This window comes from Ammospiza caudacuta, chromosome 3, assembly GCF_027887145.1.
Source record: "Ammospiza caudacuta isolate bAmmCau1 chromosome 3, bAmmCau1.pri, whole genome shotgun sequence".
NCBI classification, from domain to species: Eukaryota; Metazoa; Chordata; class Aves; order Passeriformes; family Passerellidae; genus Ammospiza; species Ammospiza caudacuta.
This window is the reverse complement of record NC_080595.1, coordinates 97947680-97967713: the sequence shown is the minus strand read 5'-3', so window position 1 is coordinate 97967713 and position 20034 is coordinate 97947680. Positions and strand designations below refer to the sequence as shown.

Below are 20034 nucleotides of genomic sequence, written 5' to 3'. Positions count from 1 at the left end.
AAACAATATATAATTCAAAACTACTAAGCCTAACAGGATATGAATATATGTGTACTTCAAGAAGTTTTATTACCAAGAAGTCTATGCTATTATTAATTCTGAGACAATCTTTGTTACATTTGTCATACTGTGTCCTGTGGTAGTTCTAATGTCAAAATCTCTACCCATCACTTTTAGTAGGGTATTTCTACTCTGAAAAAAATTGGAATGACAATATGGAATGACAAATGAACCCCAAATATTTTAAAATTATAATTTATAAGAAGAAAGGAGGACAATGACACAGTCTTTCCATTAATATTTAAGGCATGAGTCAAGCTGCATAATAGCTGTCAGATTCTCAAGAAACAACTGCAAATTTATGTGGCTCCTCAGGAGCCAGCAGATGAGGCAGTTAGGGAACATGCAGTTGCACATGACAGGCCTGAGAATTTCTTATTTTTGCCATAGAAGGATTTAACTTGAATAAACAACTGAGCTTTACTTAGATAAGTTTAAACAGTGTCACACAGTATAGCTATACATCTTTAACACTTATTCCAGGGGTAAATAAGAGAATTTTGTGCCCTGCAGTTAGGGCACATTAGGCATCATTATACTTTTAAAAGTTTTCAGTGACTGTTACTCTTGCCTTCTTCTAGTAGTACTTTTGAAATGCAAAATTAGATTACATAAAACACAATACTCATTTCAATATTTTAAAAAGTAACTTACTCCCTTGAGCTATATCCAGCTATTCTGAAATCTAACTTTGTAATATGAACATATCTTCTGATGTACCTTAAATAAGATGGCAAATTGTATTTGGTTTGCATGGCAAGGCTTTGGTAATGGGGGAGCTACAAGGGTGATTTCTGTGGGAAGTTGCCAGACACTTCCCCTGTGTCCAACAGAGTCAGATCCATCTGGCTCCAAGACAGACCTGCCACTGGCCAAGGCTGGGCCCATCAGCAGAGGTGGCAGTGACTGGGGGATTACACATTGAACAAGGGGCAGTGGCTGGGGTTGGGGGTTGTGTGTGTTGGAATGGCACAACAGCCTGCAGCTGCAGAGAGGAACGAGAATGTGTGAGAGACAAAACTCTGTCAGGCACCAGAGCAGAGATTCCAGTGCATTCCTGGTCTTCCCTGTGGTGAGGCAGGATGTCCCTCTGCAGACTGTGGAAGTCCACAGAGGAGCAGATATCTGCCTGCAACCCCTGGAGGACCCTAGGGCAGAGCAGGTCTGAAGGAGACTGACACTGTGGGAAGCCCATACTGGAGCAGGTTCCTGGCAAGACCTGTGGCACCCCAGAGGGAGAAGCCCATGCCAGAATGGGTTTGCTGGCAGGACTTGCTGACCTCATAAGAGGCCCACAATGGAGCAGGCTGTGCCTGAAAGACTGCACCATGTTGAAGGGACCTAATGAGGTTCAACGAGGGCAAGTGTAGCATCCTGCACATGGAGGGGAATTACTCCAAATTCACATTGGGGGCTGACCTACTAGACAGCAGTTCTGCTGAAAAGGACATGGGAGCTTTGGTGGATAACAGACTGACCATGAGCTGGCAGTGCCCTTGCAGCCAGAGAGGCCAGTAGTATCTATTCCATCAGTATTCCATCAGGAAGAGTGGCCAGCAGGTCAAGGGGAGTGATCCTGCCCGTCTGCTCAGCCCTAGTGAGGCCACATCTGGAGTGCCATGTCCTCAGTACAAGAAAGACTGGGAGCTACTGGAAAGGTTCCAGCAGCAGAGCATGAAGATGAGAGGTCTGGAGCAGCTCTCTTGTGAGGAGAGACTGAGACAAGTGAGCCTGCTTAGTCTAGAGAGCACTGAGACTAAAATATGTATCTCATTAATACATATAAATATCTCAGAGGTTGGTGTCAAGGGGATGGTGTCAGACTTTACAGGAGTGTTCAGCAACAGAAAAAGGAGCAAAGGCCACAAACTAAAACACAAGAAGCTTCACCTCAATATGAGGAAGAACTTTCTTATGTTGAGAGTGGCAGAGCACTGGAACAGGCTGCCCAGGAAGGCTGTAGAGTCTCTCTCTCTGGAGAAATTCAATATCCACCTGGATGTGTTTCTGTGTAACCTGCTCTGGGTGATCAGAGGTGTTGGACTGGATGATCTTCAGAGCTCTGTTCCAATCCTAACAAGGTGATTCTGATTCTATGACCCACACTGGGACAGTTCATGAAGAACTGCCACCCATGGGAAAAATCATATTGAGAAGTTCGTGGAGGACTGTCTCCCATGGTAGGGACCCTCACTGGAGCAGGGGAAGAGTTTGAAAACAACTTCCCCTGGGGAGGAAGGAGCAGCAGAGACAATATGTGATGAACTGATCACTGCCCTCATTCTCTGTACTCCTGTGGTGCCCAGGGTGAGGAGATAAAGAAAATTGTGAGTAAAGCTAACTCCAGGAAGAAGGGTGGGGTGGTGAGAAGGTTTTTAATACCTGGTTTTATTTCTCTTTATCCTACTCTGATTTAATTGATAATAAATTAATTTTTCCCCACATTGAGTACAGCCCATGACAGTAACCGCTCAGTTATTTCTCCCTGCCCTTGTCTCAATCCAGGAGCCTTTCACTGTATTTTCTCTTCCCTGTCCAGCTGAGAAGGGGAGCAATAGAGCAGCTTTGGTGGGCACCCAGCATCCAGCCAACGTCAGCCCACCACTCACTTTAAGCAGTATATAAGCAAACATATTAATTTGGGAAAAGGGAAACCAATGTCTTCTACTTACTTGAGGTAGCTGTCTCACACACAAAGGTGACAAGGTTATCTTGAATCTTCTCAAAGGCATCAAAGTCATCAACAATAAATACATGGCGTTCACTGGGCTTGCTGGCAATCTTGGCCAGTTCATTGTAATCCACATCAGCCACACCAACCACAAAGACACTGAAGCCTGTAAAAATAACACTTGTTACTTGAAATGCAGCAAACATACATCAACATTTTTAATGTTAATATTGCACAAACCATTGACTTGTGGTGAGGTACCTATGAGCACACATTCCAGACCTCTTTTCACCTTGTCAAAGCTCTGAAAGATGTTTTGCATCTTTCTTTCAAAACTTTCTCCTCTCTCATTGTTTTTTGGGGCATTATCCAATCTCATGTGGCCTTGGCTGCATAGTCTCCTCACTCTTCAATACAAAACATACAATTCTCTCAACTCTACAGTATCTCAAATCTGTTCTGTGGCCAAAACCTTACAGACCATTAGTTACCCAGGTGTCTATCTGTTTCCATCTCTTGCATTTCATGCTTCTCGGTTTCTCTTTCTTAGAGTGGTATTCACATCACCAACTTCTACTTTCCAAGTTAAGTTGTCTAGTTTTTCTCTATAATCACCAGATCAACATGGTCAGATTCAGAAAGCAATTCATCCTAGCACCCTTACATGCTGAATTCAGGATAGGAAAAGTCATTGTTTGTAGATGCCTTCTGTTGCTCTCTTCATCAGTCATAAAAGGACCCTACACAATGACCTTAGACTAGACATTTAGTTGTCAGATATCTTAAGTTAAATGAGAAGAACCAGACCACAGAAGTCAATCATATCGCCAGGTGTAAATTTCATTGAAGAGAAACTGCACAGACATTGGAAAAGCCAGTTGTATTGGAAAAGCCAGTTGGAGGCTGAAATTGGGATTCACATTTATTTCAAATTATAAAAGTAGCTTTCTTTTTTTTTTTTTAAGAAGCTAATTATTCCCCTGTAGCCAATTCTGGTGAAACTTTGGCTGAAATACTCTGTCCAGCTTTGAGCATGCTTTGATATGCAAAGCAAGAAGAGAGGAAATTAAAAATGATAAGGGGTCTCAAAAACATGATCAACATGACATTGAAGGAAAAATAGGTTTGTTTGGTCTACAAAAGAGAAGACAGAAAGAGGAGATGACAGCAAGTTTCAAATACCAAGGCCCATTACAGTGGACAACAATCAGTTTCTTTCCTGATTAACTAGGCAAATGAAGACAGCAATCTCACTAGCATGGAGAAAGACTTAGGTGAAATAGAAGACAAAGTTCTCCTACCAGTAGGGTAGTTAAGCACTGAAGCATATTTTCCAGGGAGACTGAGAAACCATCTAGACAGAGTTAATTCTTCCACATTAAAGAGACAGAGATGATAGTTTGTGCTTTATATGCATGTGATTCCCATAAGAATGTACAACATCTCCCTGCTCAGAGATCAGGACTGGGAGGTTCAAGCACTGAAACGCAAAATGCCAAGTGCTGGGACAAGAACAGATTACTACACTCACATAAGCCACAATCAAATCTGATGAGAAAGTGCTTCTTAGCTCAAAAGGCAACAGAGGAGTCCATTCAGACCCAGCTACTTCAAAAACAGTTACTTAAACTGGAGATCCATGGGTTTATACCAGATAAAACATAAACCTCAGAAAACCCATTAAAACACAAGCACTAGTATGGAGTACACTTCCCAGTGATTTCTGGGATCAAAACATCAAAAAGAGGAAGCAGTAACCAGAAGCTACATCTTTGAAATTATATGCATATAAAATCTTTGGGAGGCCACATCCTTCCCCAGAGGGCTTAAGAAAGAAAATGTAAGTCTAGGTCCAGAGAGCACAAATTCTTTGAATAGTTCTGAGGTTTTCCCAAATACTCAGAATACATTTCTGAGTCCATAAAGGATGATTAAATGATTCCCAGATAATTGAAGCAATACAGAAAGAAAGAGCCAGGTAGGTGCTGTGGACTGCTTACCAGAGTGCTGTATGACTGTCGCTGCTTTCCTCACCTCATCCTGAGACCGACCATCAGTGACAACAACAAGTACCTTGGGAACACCTCGCCTCATGCCACTCTCCCAAGTCAAAACCTTTTCTTTGATAAATGTTAGGGCTTTGCCTGTAAAGTGTGCAATAAACAAGGAATCATCCATATTATCCACAAGATAAGAATTCTTTTACTTCTTAAGGGCAACAGCACAGAACTAAAACACCACAGAAAAACCCACTTCTTCAGCCATTCAATATTTGGATAATTAAACATTTTCTGAAAACATTTTATCTTAAATAAATATAATTACAGGCCAGAATTACCTGTCCTAGTGTTTCCTCCTCTGTACTGAATGTTTTGAAGAGCACCCAGGGCCTGGGCTTTGTCATCAAATGTATTCAGTTTAAATTCAGATTTTGCCTCGTCACTATACTGCACAAATGAAACCTGAAATGGAATATAACAGTGTTCAGTCTTATATCTCCAGATTCAGGCCAACTCTCTCAATTGAAATATGTAAGTTTTTTAATTAATAATTTTTAAATAATCAAAAATTATTTTTAAAATATGTCTGATTATGCACACACATACGTATTTATATATATAGACATCACACCAATGTGCACACAATTATCTTTTCTTTCCCTTCCTTCCTTCCTTCCTTCCTTCCTTCCTTCCTTCCTTCCTTCCTTCCTTCCTTCCTTCCGACACTTCCTTCCTTCCGACACTTCCTTCCTTCCTTCCTTCCTTCCTTCCTTCCTTCCTTCCTTCCTTCCTTCCGACACTTCCTTCCGACACTTCCTTCCGACACTTCCTTCCGACACTTCCTTCCGACACTTCCTTCCTTCCGACACTTCCTTCCGACACTTCCTTCCTTCCGACACTTCCTTCCGACACTTCCTTCCGACACTTCCTTCCTTCCGACACTTCCTTCCTTCCGACACTTCCTTCCTTCCTTCCTTCCTTCCTTCCTTCCTTCCTTCCTTCCTTCCTTCCTTCCTTCCTTCCTTCCTTCCTTCCTTCCTTCCTTCCTTCCTTCCTTCCTTCCTTTTTTTTCTTTCTTTCTTTCTTTCTTTCTTTCTTTCTTTCTTTCTTTCTTTCTTTCTTTCTTTCTTTCTTTCTTTCTTTCTTTCTTTCTTTCTTTCTTTCTTTCTTTCTTTCTCTCTTTCTCTCTTTCTCTTTCTCTCTTTCTCTCTTTCTTTCTTTCTTTCTTTCTTTCTTTCTTTCTTTCTTTCTTTCTTTCTCTCTTTCTTTCTCTCTTTCTTTCTCTCTTTCTTTCTCTCTTTCTCTCTTCTGTGTATAAAATGTAATATGACCTTAAATGCATATGATCAAATTCTACCTTTATTTATGGTGAGGTATATATGCCCATTTTCTAATTCTGAGCAGAGGTACAGTATCTACTAAACTTTCAGCTTTTTTTTTTTAGGAATAAAAATGAATTTGTCAATAGAATGTCAATAAAGTTGAATACACACACGAGTACATACTCACTTGCCTTAAGCACTGAAATACAATCACTAAAAATTTATTGCTACATAATCTTTACTTTTTTTTTATTTTGTTCCTTTTAATATTCTGTAAAATTGCAATATCATAGCGTTCTATTTTAATGCTGAATAGAAATATTTCTGTTATGTATATATTCATATTTGTAGTAGTAAATTCCCCTTTTAAAAGTATTAATTTCCAATTAAAAACCTCAGGTTGTTGCATCTCAAGTGGTATGTGAATTCAATACTTTATTAAACATTAGTGTTTATATGTGTCTGTCACCTTTATTGTCTTCCCTACTTCTTTATATATTAGCAAGAAAAATATATGAAGCAAAAACCAAATGAACAGGAAAACTGCCCAGTATAGACTAGAGCTAAGAATGATAAAGATTGTCTCACACGTAATGACTTTAAGTAGTATCTTTTCCTTTAAAAGTCTAGAGAGTTAAAGATAGGGAATCAAATTACTAAAAATATGCCTAGAAGAGGGAATCAAATTACTAAAAATATGCCTAGAAGATGAAAAGCAGAGCTTTAACAATGTAAATATCCTGTCAGCCTTCTAACCAAAGAAAATGCATTGCACCTGCAGCTCTTTGCAACCAGAAATACCATGTAAGAAACTCCTTTGGACCTCATGTCATTCATTCCATCTAGTGAAAGAGAAGTGGTTATGGGAACCTAGACATTGATTTCATCCAGCCTCCTACAAGTAGAAGAAAACTGATAATGGTGCAATGCTTATGATAAGAAGCCAGACAGGAAGTTAGTTTGACATAACTATGAGCAGCTCAGAACTCCTGAAAGTCTATCCCTCATTAGCTATTTCTGTTTACTCTCTCAAAATTAATTGAGAAGACTTTTTCATACTTTTACCACGCCCACTGTAGAGCTGATTCATGTTAGCACATCATGAAAAGGCTTTTGCAAGTGCCTTTTTCAAAGGCATTCTGCTATTTAGTGCAGTGGGACTCTAAGGAGCTCAGCAATGGCAAGCCAGCTGGACCCTGCAGGCACAGGACTCATCTTTTACACTGAGAATTTAAAATGTGGCTCTCAATCAGAAGTCAGAATCTCACTAAAACAGACTTCTGATATGACAGACACAAAACCCAGGATACAAAAACTAAGCAGTGTGCCAGTTGTTGATGCCGTATACAAAGAAACAAAAAATATAAAATTGACCGTACATCGTCCCAGTTTCTCTACCTGGAGGATTCCCACAAACTGTAACTTGTATTTCAGAATATTAACATCTCAAAATAGAATGGATTTTCCTTGTATTTATAAAATGCCAAATATATTTCATAAATAATAGGCATGCACACCCAGATACGTGTCTTTTTTAGCAATATAATACAAAAAATGACAGCATTCTGAAAGGAAGTAACAATTCAGGTAATCTTCAATTTCCCTCCAAAATGTACCCAATGGGAATAACAAACCTACCTGGATTCCAGCAGGATTGATTAAATCAAAGGCTCCTACTGTACTAAAAACAAATTTCACTACTTTGTTGAAATTATCATCACCAATACTCCAGGAAGCATCAGTCAAGAATACTATGTCTGCTTTGGCACCTCTGCATACTGAAAGTCCAAGAAAAGGAACCCTTAAAATACATCAACCATACCACCATGAAATAAATATTGCTTCAAAATTTGAAAATTCAAGCATAACAAATATTCAGCAAATGTCTACTACCACACATTCAACCTGGCACATGAGTAATGCTCTACACAAAAACATTTTTTAAAATATATCAAAGAAAGCTTCAAGAAATGTCAAAGAATTCAAGATTAAAACGTAAAAATTGTAAATTACTTTTTTTCCTTGATCAGCTACCATAAAACATGAATTGTCTGTTGAGAGCAGACAAAATCATAGACTTTCTGCAGAGCTATAGAATATCAATAATCTTTTCCCCAATAATCTTTTCCCCAAAGGTGTGCATCTTGCTGTTCTAAACCAGGAAATGCTGAAGTCTAGCAAAGCTCTAGAGCAAAGGGATGGCATTAGGAAAGGTCCCAATATTCATTTCCCTAAAAGGGTGTGCTAGTTTTAAATCCACTTAAATTTATGAAAAATTGAGGTAAACTATGAAGTAGTACAGCAACTACACACAAATATTGAATAATTCTAGAAACAAACATACCATCCCGAGCTGGAGGGATTGTGGGAGGTGGAGGAGGTGTAGGTGGTGGAGTCGGTGCCTCTGTAGGTTTGAGGACTGAAAAGAAATAATAATTTTATTCTACAGCTGAAACAAGACAAATTCTATACCTAAAACTTAAAGTTCACAATATCTGTTACCTACCTGTATGCTCCCTCATAGAGACTGGAGGTCCCTCAAGGTTAGGGGTCTGAACAAAGACAGTAGCATTGTATTCTGTGTCTGGTGAGAGGCCAGTAAAACAGTGGCTTGTTTCTGACCCACGAATTGTGATTTCCTGTCCTCTGGAACCTGTCAAAAAAAGCCCAATGGAAAAAAGTTAGAACCTATTACTTCCCTTCTAATGTATATATACATAAGTGTGGTAATGAAGAAACTTCTTGAGGGGAGGTTTGGACAGCACTCTTATTCTTGTCCCATAACAAACTTTCTAGACCAAAATTGTGTGGTGATTGTGAACCCTGGAGCACACTAGAAAGTACAATTGCAACTGGTAGGTCCACTTGACAATTAACAGTACTCCCTCTTTGCAGCCTTTTCACCACTCAAGAAAAACAGGTTATACTCAGAGCTTTAAAACTCAATCAGATGTATCATTATGGCTGGTGCTTGCCACCAATCCAAATAAGTGGTGCTCTCACTGACATAAGACAATTATGTTTCTAGAAAATGCAAAAAAATAGAACACACTTACCATCAGTTGGGTTTAGCTTCAGTCTGTAGGAAGTTGCCGACCGATGAGGTGACCACCGGATACAGAGAGTATCCCAACCCACTTTGTAAGTTGTTAGGTCAGTGACATTCAAATATACTGTGAAAACCAGCACACCAAAATGAAAACCATATTAGCAGTGCTGGTTTGGAACTTGATTTTTAAAAACACTTGCAGAAAGAAAGAGCTTTTCTAGTCAAATCTCCCTATTTTACACCCTACAGATCCCCACCTAGCTATTTGCAAAGGCCCCAGATCTCCTAATGGGTTACAGCCCATTTTATGAGTTTTCACACAATTTCTTCACAAAATAAGAAATCTCCAAAAATAAATATCTGACTTATATATGTAGCAGCATGAAAAGAATGTACTTGATTCATCATAATTGAAGAAATTTTTTGAAGTGCCTTAGCTGAGGCCATCATCAAAATCACTGGACATTGCTATGAGGTAAAAGCAGAGTATCAAAAAGCCTAGACCTGCTTAGTAACATGGTTAGATTCTGCAGTACCCTGGAGATGGGTAAAGATTGACTCCAAGTATAGCTTAACAAAATTTTAGGAAATAGACTAGAAAATTTTATTTCATCAAGTCATTACTTTAAAATATATTTTCATACTCCTTCCATGATCAGTGTTTATAAGATCCACCTCATGGACAGATGACAAGTATTCTCCATGAGAGGATGCTCATGCTTCCTAGCAACCAGCCATCAAAATCTTCTCTTAATCAACATTATCTCTTACCAGCATATGTATCTAGCATGACTACAACAAAATTGTTCTGACTTACATGTAGTGCCTTGATCTGTCAAAGGTATACTCATTCCAGAATCATACTGGGCATAAACATTCACATCATAAGTAGTACTGGGAGACAGGTTATGCAAAGTGTAGGAAGTCACTTCTCCCACAAAAAACTCCCTGGGCTCATTTGAACCTTGAATCAAGGAAGCATTAAGAACAGAGAAAGAAAGAATCATGATTACATGAACTACAAAACTATTCCGTCTCTTACACATCAGTAAATGTTAACCTCATTTTTCCTAAAACAAAGCATATTGATTTCTTAAATTTTAGCATATTACAATGTTGCAAACAGAACATACACATAATTTTACAAACTATTGTGCAATTTTTGTTTTCAGCTTCTAGAAATATATGTATATTGTTTGAAGACCACATAAAACAAAAGTTCTGCAGGACATTAATACCCAAATACCTGTCCAATATCCTCTCATATACACCAGTTCATAGCCTTAGAAGGACAAGAGGCATTAAAGAGGCTAAAAACAAATCAGGTCACTGTATAAAGTTTTAACTATGCAATTCAATCCCTGTAATTAAATGTCTGATACTACAATTGACAGTTTGTGTTTATTATAGAATACTGATCATAAGACTAAAGTTTCCATGAAAATTGGTAAACAGAGGAAATAAATAGATCCTTTAACACAAAATGATACTTATGATTTCTGCTCTGGTCTGCCATTAGCTACTCACTGTTCTAAGAGTGGTATACTCAGAATGAACAAGTTTTCTTACCCACAGGCTTGTATACAATTTTATAGCCAAGAACAGGGGATGGTGAAGGATCCCAGGAAACTCTGAAGCGTGTATACCATTCGTCAGTTATATACATATTTTGAGGAGGAAGCAGGCCAACTAAAAAGAAAGAAAAAAAACCATTCTAATTAAGCTACTAATTGTTTTTCAATTTTTAGAAATGCAGATTGTTACTCTGCAAGTAACAATCACATCAAGGACATAATTAACTTAATAAAATCTTTACAATGTTGAAGTGTTCAAGGAATATGTCTTAAATTTTAAAAAGTATAATCAATATGAAAACTATAATTACCAGTTTTGCCATTTCCAGTCAGTTGACCACCATCTCCATCTTCATACACAGCAACAACAGTAATTTTATATGGCGTATCTGATTGTAGTGGTTGTAGTATCACATTATTCCTTATGCCAGGAACTGTTGTCTAGAACACAAAAGAAACAGAGGTAAACACATTCACAGTCTTGCAACTAATCAGTAGTGACAGTAGCTAGAAACAAAAATTTGTTCTGACATTTAGCACACTATGTTTTATGTCCATCATAGAAAAAGTCATTCAGGATACCTTAAGGGTTATAGCCTATAAACAATTATCAGTATTTTTTATTTTGAATGACAAAACAATGTGGCCAACACAAAAACATAAATCAAATTGATTCTTCAGTCCCAACACACATCAGACTGAGATGCTGCAGTTCTCCACCAAAATTTCAGTACTCTTCTTTCACAGAAATATAGAAGTCATAATGATGTGGGTTTTTTCTTGGCAGATACAAGTTATTCTGAGAAGGAATCTCTAAATACATTGACATATAAAAGTACTCCCATTTATGCATCCCTCAATCTCAACGTCCTTATGCATCCATGCACTATTGCTCCCTTCTAATTGAAAATGTAGGTATAAATCCAAAAGTGATCCTGCTCCTTAAGGAAGACATAAAGCACTGAAACTAAGGGAAGTAATTTGAGGTATCTCTCTCAAAAGTGCATGCCAGTCAGTACTCGCTATGAATACTTGATTAAAATTTTCAGTTGTTTGAGACTTGCTGTTTTTATGGATTGTCCAATCTTTTCTGCAAAGATATGTGTGTTGACAATATGTGTGTCCTGAATAATGAGTCCAGTAGGGAATTTTCAAACAGTGAATTTTCAGCATGTGCTATACAGTAATATAAAAGCAATCAAAATGTCATTTTGGCTGGTGGCAGTTGGCAGGAATTCTGCCATTGTCCTCTACAGAATCTGAGCTTTGCTTTGCTATAAATACTCTGTGAATTTTATAAGCTTCAGAATAACTTGTGCTATCATTAAGGTGCAGGAAATGAAACACACTTACAATTCATACTGAAACTTAGAACAGCAAGTTAGATGCTGAATCAAAGTTAACATTGCTGTTTTATTAGACTCTGTCAATTCTCTTCAATTTAGGAAATACAGATTTATGTTTATTCTGTATCCTAGAACACTGACTTTGTAATGAATACAGTATGAAGTAATAGATGGTTATTCAATCCATCACACTTCAATGAAATGCCAGGAAGCAGATTCTGTTCAGAATTTTCTGATTAGTGTGTGACTCATATATTTAACATTATTTCACATACATATTTGTTCAAGAAACCATATATTTTCTGTAGCTTCATGGAAAAAAAATCCCTGTTTTATACAAACCATGGCTTCCTAACATTTACAGCAATGATCAGAAAGCCCACAGAGCCTGCACAGTGTACTGCATGTAGAACACGTCTTGATTTTTGTGTAGCCTAAAGAATTGACTGAAAACATCTCAGTGCTTACCAAGGAATTACAGAACTTACGTATTCATCAATAGGGTCTCCCACAGTGGGTGAATAAATGATTCTGTACTGCTGGACTGGCCCATCAGCATGGTCCCATTGTACAGAAAGGCTGTTTGTGGTCTCATCAAATACTCTCACATTCCTTGGACCACTGCGAGGCACTGAAGAATGAAAATACAGAAGGTTTTACAGGGCATGATACCTCTAGATCAGTGTCACCCTCATCAATTCAAATGTTACCCTGAAGCCAAAGCCAAGGGCCTTTCCTGAAACCCTGAATAAATATATATACTTGGGGAGATTAAGTCAATGATCATGCCTGAAGGTCTTAAATAGAGACAGACAAACTGAAACAGCACGGAAGGAAGAGAACATACAGATGTGCAAAGTGAGCATCCACACACATTCTGCTTCTCAAACTCCTGCAGACAAGTATAACTATAGCCTGCCACATCTTCAAGGTTTAGATTAATTTAGGGATTTTACAGGGAAAACATAGAAGAGGCAAAATTATTGTTGTGGACAGGTTCTGTTCATGTTACTTCTAGTGTGAATTTTAAAGAATCTAAGCATAACACAACCGAGATCCTGTGAGACAAGGAGATTTTGGTGTTTAAGTGTCTGCCGCAAAAAACAAACAGCTGGGGAGGCCAACACATACAATTACTATGTCAGACAGCAACCATGAAGCCCTTTTTTTCTATTGGCCACTAATTCTACCCATCTTAACAGGCTATTTTTTTTATAAAAGTTATATTGTTATTCATTGGTAATTTGATTTTGAAAAGAGCATTTTAACTCTTACACATGCAAATTAAGCTTATTTCCCAATTGAAAATTACATTGCTAATAATTCAAGTACTCCAACTGACAGACCACATAGCAAAAATTCCCTGCCACAGAGGCCTATAATTGCTGCAGGCATAATTCAGATGCATAAATTCAGAATTGCACTAAATAGCTTATAATATTATTTGTAATTGTAACTAATTTTATACGTTCTTCACACACCAGTTTTGAATTATATTTCACAACACAAGTACTGACTGTCTCTTACATGTTCTTCCCTGTGCTTGGCTTGGATTTCCCTCTCCATCTGCATACAGAGCTATAACATTTATTGAGTAAGCAGTGTCAGGAGTCAAGCGCTCCAGAATCACATCACGAGTGTTGCCTGGCACCACAATCTAAAACAGAAACAACAAGCACCTATATAAATAAAGTTTCCGCTTATACCATCTTTTTTTAGAAAATAATTTGAATTAAATATAGAAAAATTGGAAACAGGACCATGCTGCACACTGTCCAAGAAAAATAACATAAATTTAAAATAAAAATGTAATATTGAAAAAAATTCAATACCAGTGAAAAAAAGAACAAACAGTATCAGGAGCTCTCATTCTGCCAACACAGTTGTTACTTTTTACATTTTACATTAAAATCATTCAGAAAAAATGGGAGAAACATTCATAAACAGAAACTAAAAAAGTAATTTCTGTCACAATTTACTATGTATAAAGGACAAAAAAAGTCCTTACAATTCCTCACATAAAAACATGTACATCTAAATGTACAATATGGGTGTTCATTTTATGTTAGTACATTCATAGTCAAAACTTTAAAACTGCACTTATTTCTATAGAAATACAGGAGTTCTTACTTCACACCTGGAGGGTACTTTTTTACCCATATCCAGATTTCACTGCTCACCAACCCCCACATAAGAGTAATGATTTAGGGTAAGCAGATGGCATTTGGTTTCCTAATTACATAATTTCTAATAAATATTTGTTGTCTCTGACTCTCTTGAAAAAAAAAATTATTTAACTCATATTTATCTGCAATATGATAAAGGATACTCAATCATCAATACAGAGTTTTAAATGGGAGAGTATTATTTCTTATTTCTTTAATTTTACCAAATTAAGCCTCTATTAACAATGGACTAGACTCCTATAAACACTGTGCTTTCTGCAGAGACTCTCCTGGGCAGACAGCTGGCCTGAGTTTACTGTTATTTTTTACACTCATCAAAGGAAGCAATAGTCTCTACACACATTTGACTAATAGTATAAAAGCTAAATTACTTACAGATTCTGATGGCCTTGGGCCAGAGAGTGGAGCATAGTTAATTCTATATTGCTGAACTGGACCTGGAGCAGGTTCCCAACGGACATTCATGCTGTTTGGTGTGGGATTGTAAACGTGAATGTTTCTTGGTGTTCCTCTCTCCACTAGATCAAGGATAATTTAAATGAAGTTTTACAAAGTTGCTTGTGTAAGTTCTATTTCTAAATGAATTTACAACAGTGCTCAAAAGAAGCTGAAAAGCACCTCAGCCCAAGATAAACACATTACTTTTGTTAGCCTAAATTTAAAAAGCTAAGAATCTCCATGTTCAGTCTTCCCAAACTTCTGTACCAAGCAGCAAAGTACGTTTGTACTGCAAATTGAAAATATGATCATAACACTCTGTTTTCCTACTGTTGATCAGATATGCATGGAAAATAACCACAAAGTACACATTTTAGGTCTAGCTGACATTAGTAGCCCAAATTTCCTAGAAAATTTTAAGTACACGCATGGACATTAGCATGGATTAACAACAATATTCACTCTTTGTTCACAAATATTTCTACTAGCACTACAATTAAAATGTTTTGTGAAGTAAACACTAAGTGTGCTGCACAACTTTTGGAGCTAAGCTTGCCTCAATTAAGTGGACTGAAAGCCTCCACACAAATAAGCAAAGGAAACACAATAAGTTACAAAGCTGCAAAAATAACTTTTAATGTAAAATCAATTTCTAATGATCTGAGGCCATTCATAAAAAAATCCTAACATTTTCTTGAAAAGGGCCATTTTACTTACAGGTGCGTCCAGTGTCAGAGGTACGTCCACCATCCCCCTCTGGGAAAACTGGAACCACAGTTACAGTGTAAGGTGTGTTGGGCTCAAGAGTCCTCAGGATGACATAGTTTGTATTTCCTGGTACTGTGGTCTATAAATTTAAAAAGAAAGGGTCAAGAAACTGACAAAAACATGCCAAAAAATAGTTTAAGCTTTTTTATTTATCACATACTCCCCTACCATATCTAATTTCCAGACTGGATGTGATAAAAACTTTACAAAAGGTGAAGCTTAAAATAACATGGTTTTTGGTATCTTCTAGAACTGCTTTTCAAGAAGATTCTCTCGCAGACCTAATACAAATGAGTTCTATGCACTCCTATTTAGCTCTCTTACAGCTCTCTCCACTTTTGGGTCCAGATCCTGCTGTACTAATGAAAGTAGTAGAATCTGATGTGAACTCTTTAATGTCTACTCATTAGCAGCTCAGAGGCACTAAAATATCACTTTCTAAGTTTAAAAAAAAAACATTACATAGCACTACAACATGCTGATGACACGAAGTATAATGAGCAGCTCATGTTAGGAAATAAAACTCCACAGCACCTAAGAATATTTGTCAACAGTAGCACCTTAGTTGCTATTGAAACAATGGCATTCATATACAATTCATTTCATGTGCACATTGAATTGCACTGATGTAGAAAAAGAAACACAACTAGGAAACAATTTTTCCCAGTCTGCAGCAAGGGTTTTGTATTTTCAGGATTCTTTTAGCTCTTTAGCAATTAAATAATTTCGGGAGATTAGAATATGGATTTTTCTGATTCCACCAATACCATTGAAGCCTACAGTCACATGACTTCTCAGCAGTAAAGATGGAAGAAATTAAGTTTGCCAACTTTTTAAGCTTTTGTACACCCTGAAGTCAGCTTTTCATTCACACACAGTGCCCTAGGGATAAAGAAACAAAAACTTGTCTGTGGTACTAAATCCCATGCTAAGAACTAATCACTGATGGCCTATTATTTGAAATCAAACATCTGTAATACATATGGGAGGAACTTTCATGAAGCTGCTGCGAATTTTTTCCAGGGGGGCTATGAACAGAAAAAAAACCAGTGCATAGGCAAACAAGACCTACTTCACCCAGCAGCATTTCTCTCACCACCCCCATGAGGTGTAATTTATCTGAGATGGTTAGTGAGATCCACATGAAGAATTTACCATTTCCTCTGCACCTCCAGCTGTAGGTCCATAAAACACTTTGTACTGGCGAGGACTTCCTTCTGCATGATCCCATCGAACATTCAGAGTACTGGTGGTTGGGTCATAAACTAGCAAGTTCTTCACAGTGGTGAGAGGTTCTGAAACAGATCAATAAGATGTCAGAAATGTGGAACCCTGTTGTCTCCTTTTTGCTGTCAGATCACCTCTGTAATGTATCCTTAGAAAATTTTTAAGATAGGTTTAATAGCTCATGTTAAATCTTATTTATCTTCATCACTCAGAATACATCAGCTCTATCCAACACCACAATGCTAAATTAGAAAAAATTATTTCTGGACACTATTTTAGAATTATGCAATGAGTTAATTAGAATTTTTTCTTCATTCCTCACCAAACCCATTGCTGTGTCTGACTTCCCATTACAAGCTCATAATTAAAATAAATGCAACTGAATGAATAATTTTGTAGTTATATAATTATTTAAGTAAATACATTGAAATGGGTTTTATAACTGAAGTGTCTCTGGTAGCAAATCTGTGATTTCTATAGCAGGATCAAAAGAATGCATCAATATAAAATGGGAGAGTCCTAAAGTGCACACTATGAAGATCAGCATCTCAACTGAAGATCCTTAAAAGCACTTGTATATGAGAGTAACATGCCCTCAGACGCCTTAAGGTGTTTACTAAATTTTGGCATAAAACAATTAAACAAATTAAAATGAGGAAGAAGTTCCATAGTTAGATTAGGGTTTCTCTCAGCTGTAAAAACTGGGCATCCAGTCAAAGGCAGTGGTCCAGGGCTTCTCTAGAGCCAGTAGACTGACAGGGGCTGTTACTTCAGAAAATTGAAAGCCACCAAAGGAAAAATGACAAATACAGATGGGATGAATTTCACCACAAGAAACTTTTCTCAGCTCTTCTGAAAGCAATATATTGATGATGCCTAAGAAGACCTGAAGTTACTTACTGGTTCTGCCTCGTCCTGTCATTCTCCCCCCCTCACTGTCTGCATACATTGATGACACAGTAATAGCATATGGTGTGTCAGGCTGCAGCTTCTGTATCACCACACTGTTCTGTCGTCCCCCAACAGAAGTCTGCAGCAAAATAAAAGGAAAATGTTAAAATCCCTTTTATACTCTATTTTGTGCTTATTGCTATAGTAAAGAACACAAGCATTTGATGCAGAGTGGAAAACACTGTGATGTGTTTTCCACACACAATGCTGCAATTTTCTTCTGACTAACACTGGCAGTAGACATTGAACAGTAGTAATATTTAGTACATATTGGTTTTAGCAAGTTTAGACACAAAGCCACTATTGTTTAAAATCTCCAAACTTGAATACCACTACAATTATATATAAACTCCCAGTTCTGTACCAGCACAAATTATATTGTAACTGCTATCATTCTTTGTACTTTTAAGACTATCTGCACATTTTCAAAGCCTGTTCAGCTAAGATGTTTGGCATAACACTTCCAGTCATCTGCTGATGAACTGACAATGAGCAAGCATTTACACATCTTTACATTTCATAGCAGTAGATTATTTTAATTTACAAGCAGACTATTTTAACTTACAATCAAAGGGGTTTTTTGTACTCAAGTGTACACAGCTCCTTTCAAAGCACAAATGCTTTTATCATCCCATCATGGCTGCCTCTACATTTTAGTATCTGATTGCCTTTCAAAACCTGACCGTAAATGATCATGATGGTCTCAGCAGTTCTGCGTGCAGTTTTTGCAGACCTCTTTTTTTCTGTCTTCAGATCACCTGTGATTCCTCTTGGTGCTGAGGCCATTAAAAGTCAGACAGGACAATAAAAACTCCCCAGAAATTATATTTTAAATATTTTGGTGTGGACTATTCTACTGCCTACCCAGCACCTAGAGTTTAATAAAATATCAGAGTGGCAAAAGAAGACAAGGAATTATGATCATATGACTGCAAGTCATTTGCAAAGAGACATTAAATGCTGTGATCAGAGTAGGAGACTTCTGTGTGCTCTCCTCAAATAGAGGTGTTTTCTCCAACTGCCACTGCTTGACTCTATTCTAGCTGTAAGCAATTAAGTCTATTAACCATATTCTTTGCACAAATTTCCAGAGAATGATCATACTTCCCTCTTTACTCCACTGCCAGCAATTAATTACAGATGTTAATTAAACGTATTGCTGTTCCTTATTTCTCTAGTGATTTCTCACTAAAATAGTGTTTGACTGCTCAATATAAATTTCAATTACCTCAACCCAAATGCATGTTGTTCAGAAGAGAGTTAAAATGGGTATGTAAATATCCAACTGATTCTAAAGTAAATATTCCTAGATATACTTCTGAACATGAGTGATCTCCAATTACAGAGGCGAGCTGAATTAATGTGGTTCTCATCTGAGACTGTTTCTCTGACTCATTTGACAGTAACCACAACAGCCTCTCACTAAAGAATAGGGCATTTTTAAGTAGCACACATTTCTGATAAACAGCCTGACTGAATTACCACTCCCAGGCTGTGTTGCATAGACTGCCAGTAGCCAAAACCATTTGTGCTGACAACACAGGGAAAGCTGGCTGATCTTAAAGTACTATCTCTCCATAGCATTACAGCTTCTCATCATAGTAAAAGAATCTAAAATGCCTTAAATACTTCATTAGCACATGTTTTCCATGTATTTCTCTTTACAACTGCTACCTCTGTGTGTTTATTCTGACCCTAGAGTGGTGAGAGAGAGTCTCAACTGTTCACGGCATGTTCCATGGCAAAGTCTTCTGGTAACATGGGAACTACACTATGAAAATGATGGAAAACTCTGGACTATGAAAGTAGTCATGGTAGTTCATATTATTGATTGTCCTGACACCTCTATCTGTGACTTGTAGCCTTAGATGCTGATTGACTTATTCCTCAACGCACTTTATTTTAGTTTTATCCATAGATAAACTGTTGGAGTTTATGAACTCAAAGATCTTTTCCAACCTGAATGAGTCTATGATTATATGATTTTTTGAGATAACAGGATGCATCCAAAATTATTGCTGCTCAATTAAGAGTGTACTAACTTGGATTTGAAAGGGGAGAAAAAAAACAGTGGGAATATATACTTATTCACTACAAATATAAATTTTCAAGTAAAAGATAATTAATATGTACAGTGTTGTGTTTTGAAAAGAAATTATTCCAATGGATAACTTTACAGAAGGTTGCATTTAAGGCTGAATAACTTAAGCACTTCAAAATTAGTTACCGACTGTTCAGGGCCATCCCCACTGATAGGCTGGTAAATGATCCTGTATCTCTGCACTCGACCACTGGCAGGATCCCATTTGACAGTCAAGCTGTGTGAAGTTGCATTGTACACCTGAAGGTTTCGTGGGCCACTCTTTGGGGCTGAGAAGCATAATAAAGAAAGGAATAAATATGTAGCTCACCCAAGAGCAGAGACAAACAATTCATTCTTAT

The 20034-nt window shown here is 37.4% G+C and overlaps 1 protein-coding gene across 1 annotated transcript in view; it reads right to left on the bottom strand.

The window, feature by feature from the left end:
* The window catches only part of COL12A1 (collagen type XII alpha 1 chain), a 100144-nt gene that overhangs the window by 28729 nt on the left and 51381 nt on the right, over nucleotides 1-20034 (bottom strand). The window contains exons 31-47 of the mRNA XM_058802795.1: nucleotides 19820-19962; nucleotides 17542-17671; nucleotides 16570-16709; nucleotides 15364-15493; nucleotides 14584-14726; nucleotides 13550-13679; nucleotides 12511-12653; nucleotides 10988-11117; nucleotides 10672-10791; nucleotides 9920-10066; nucleotides 9110-9226; nucleotides 8560-8706; nucleotides 8398-8472; nucleotides 7692-7831; nucleotides 5070-5193; nucleotides 4732-4875; nucleotides 2733-2897 (exon numbers count right to left, since the gene is read on the bottom strand). Of these exons, the coding sequence (XP_058658778.1) occupies nucleotides 2733-2897; nucleotides 4732-4875; nucleotides 5070-5193; nucleotides 7692-7831; nucleotides 8398-8472; nucleotides 8560-8706; nucleotides 9110-9226; nucleotides 9920-10066; nucleotides 10672-10791; nucleotides 10988-11117; nucleotides 12511-12653; nucleotides 13550-13679; nucleotides 14584-14726; nucleotides 15364-15493; nucleotides 16570-16709; nucleotides 17542-17671; nucleotides 19820-19962 (2268 nt within the window). The remainder of the gene's footprint in view (nucleotides 1-2732; nucleotides 2898-4731; nucleotides 4876-5069; nucleotides 5194-7691; nucleotides 7832-8397; nucleotides 8473-8559; nucleotides 8707-9109; nucleotides 9227-9919; nucleotides 10067-10671; nucleotides 10792-10987; nucleotides 11118-12510; nucleotides 12654-13549; nucleotides 13680-14583; nucleotides 14727-15363; nucleotides 15494-16569; nucleotides 16710-17541; nucleotides 17672-19819; nucleotides 19963-20034) is intronic.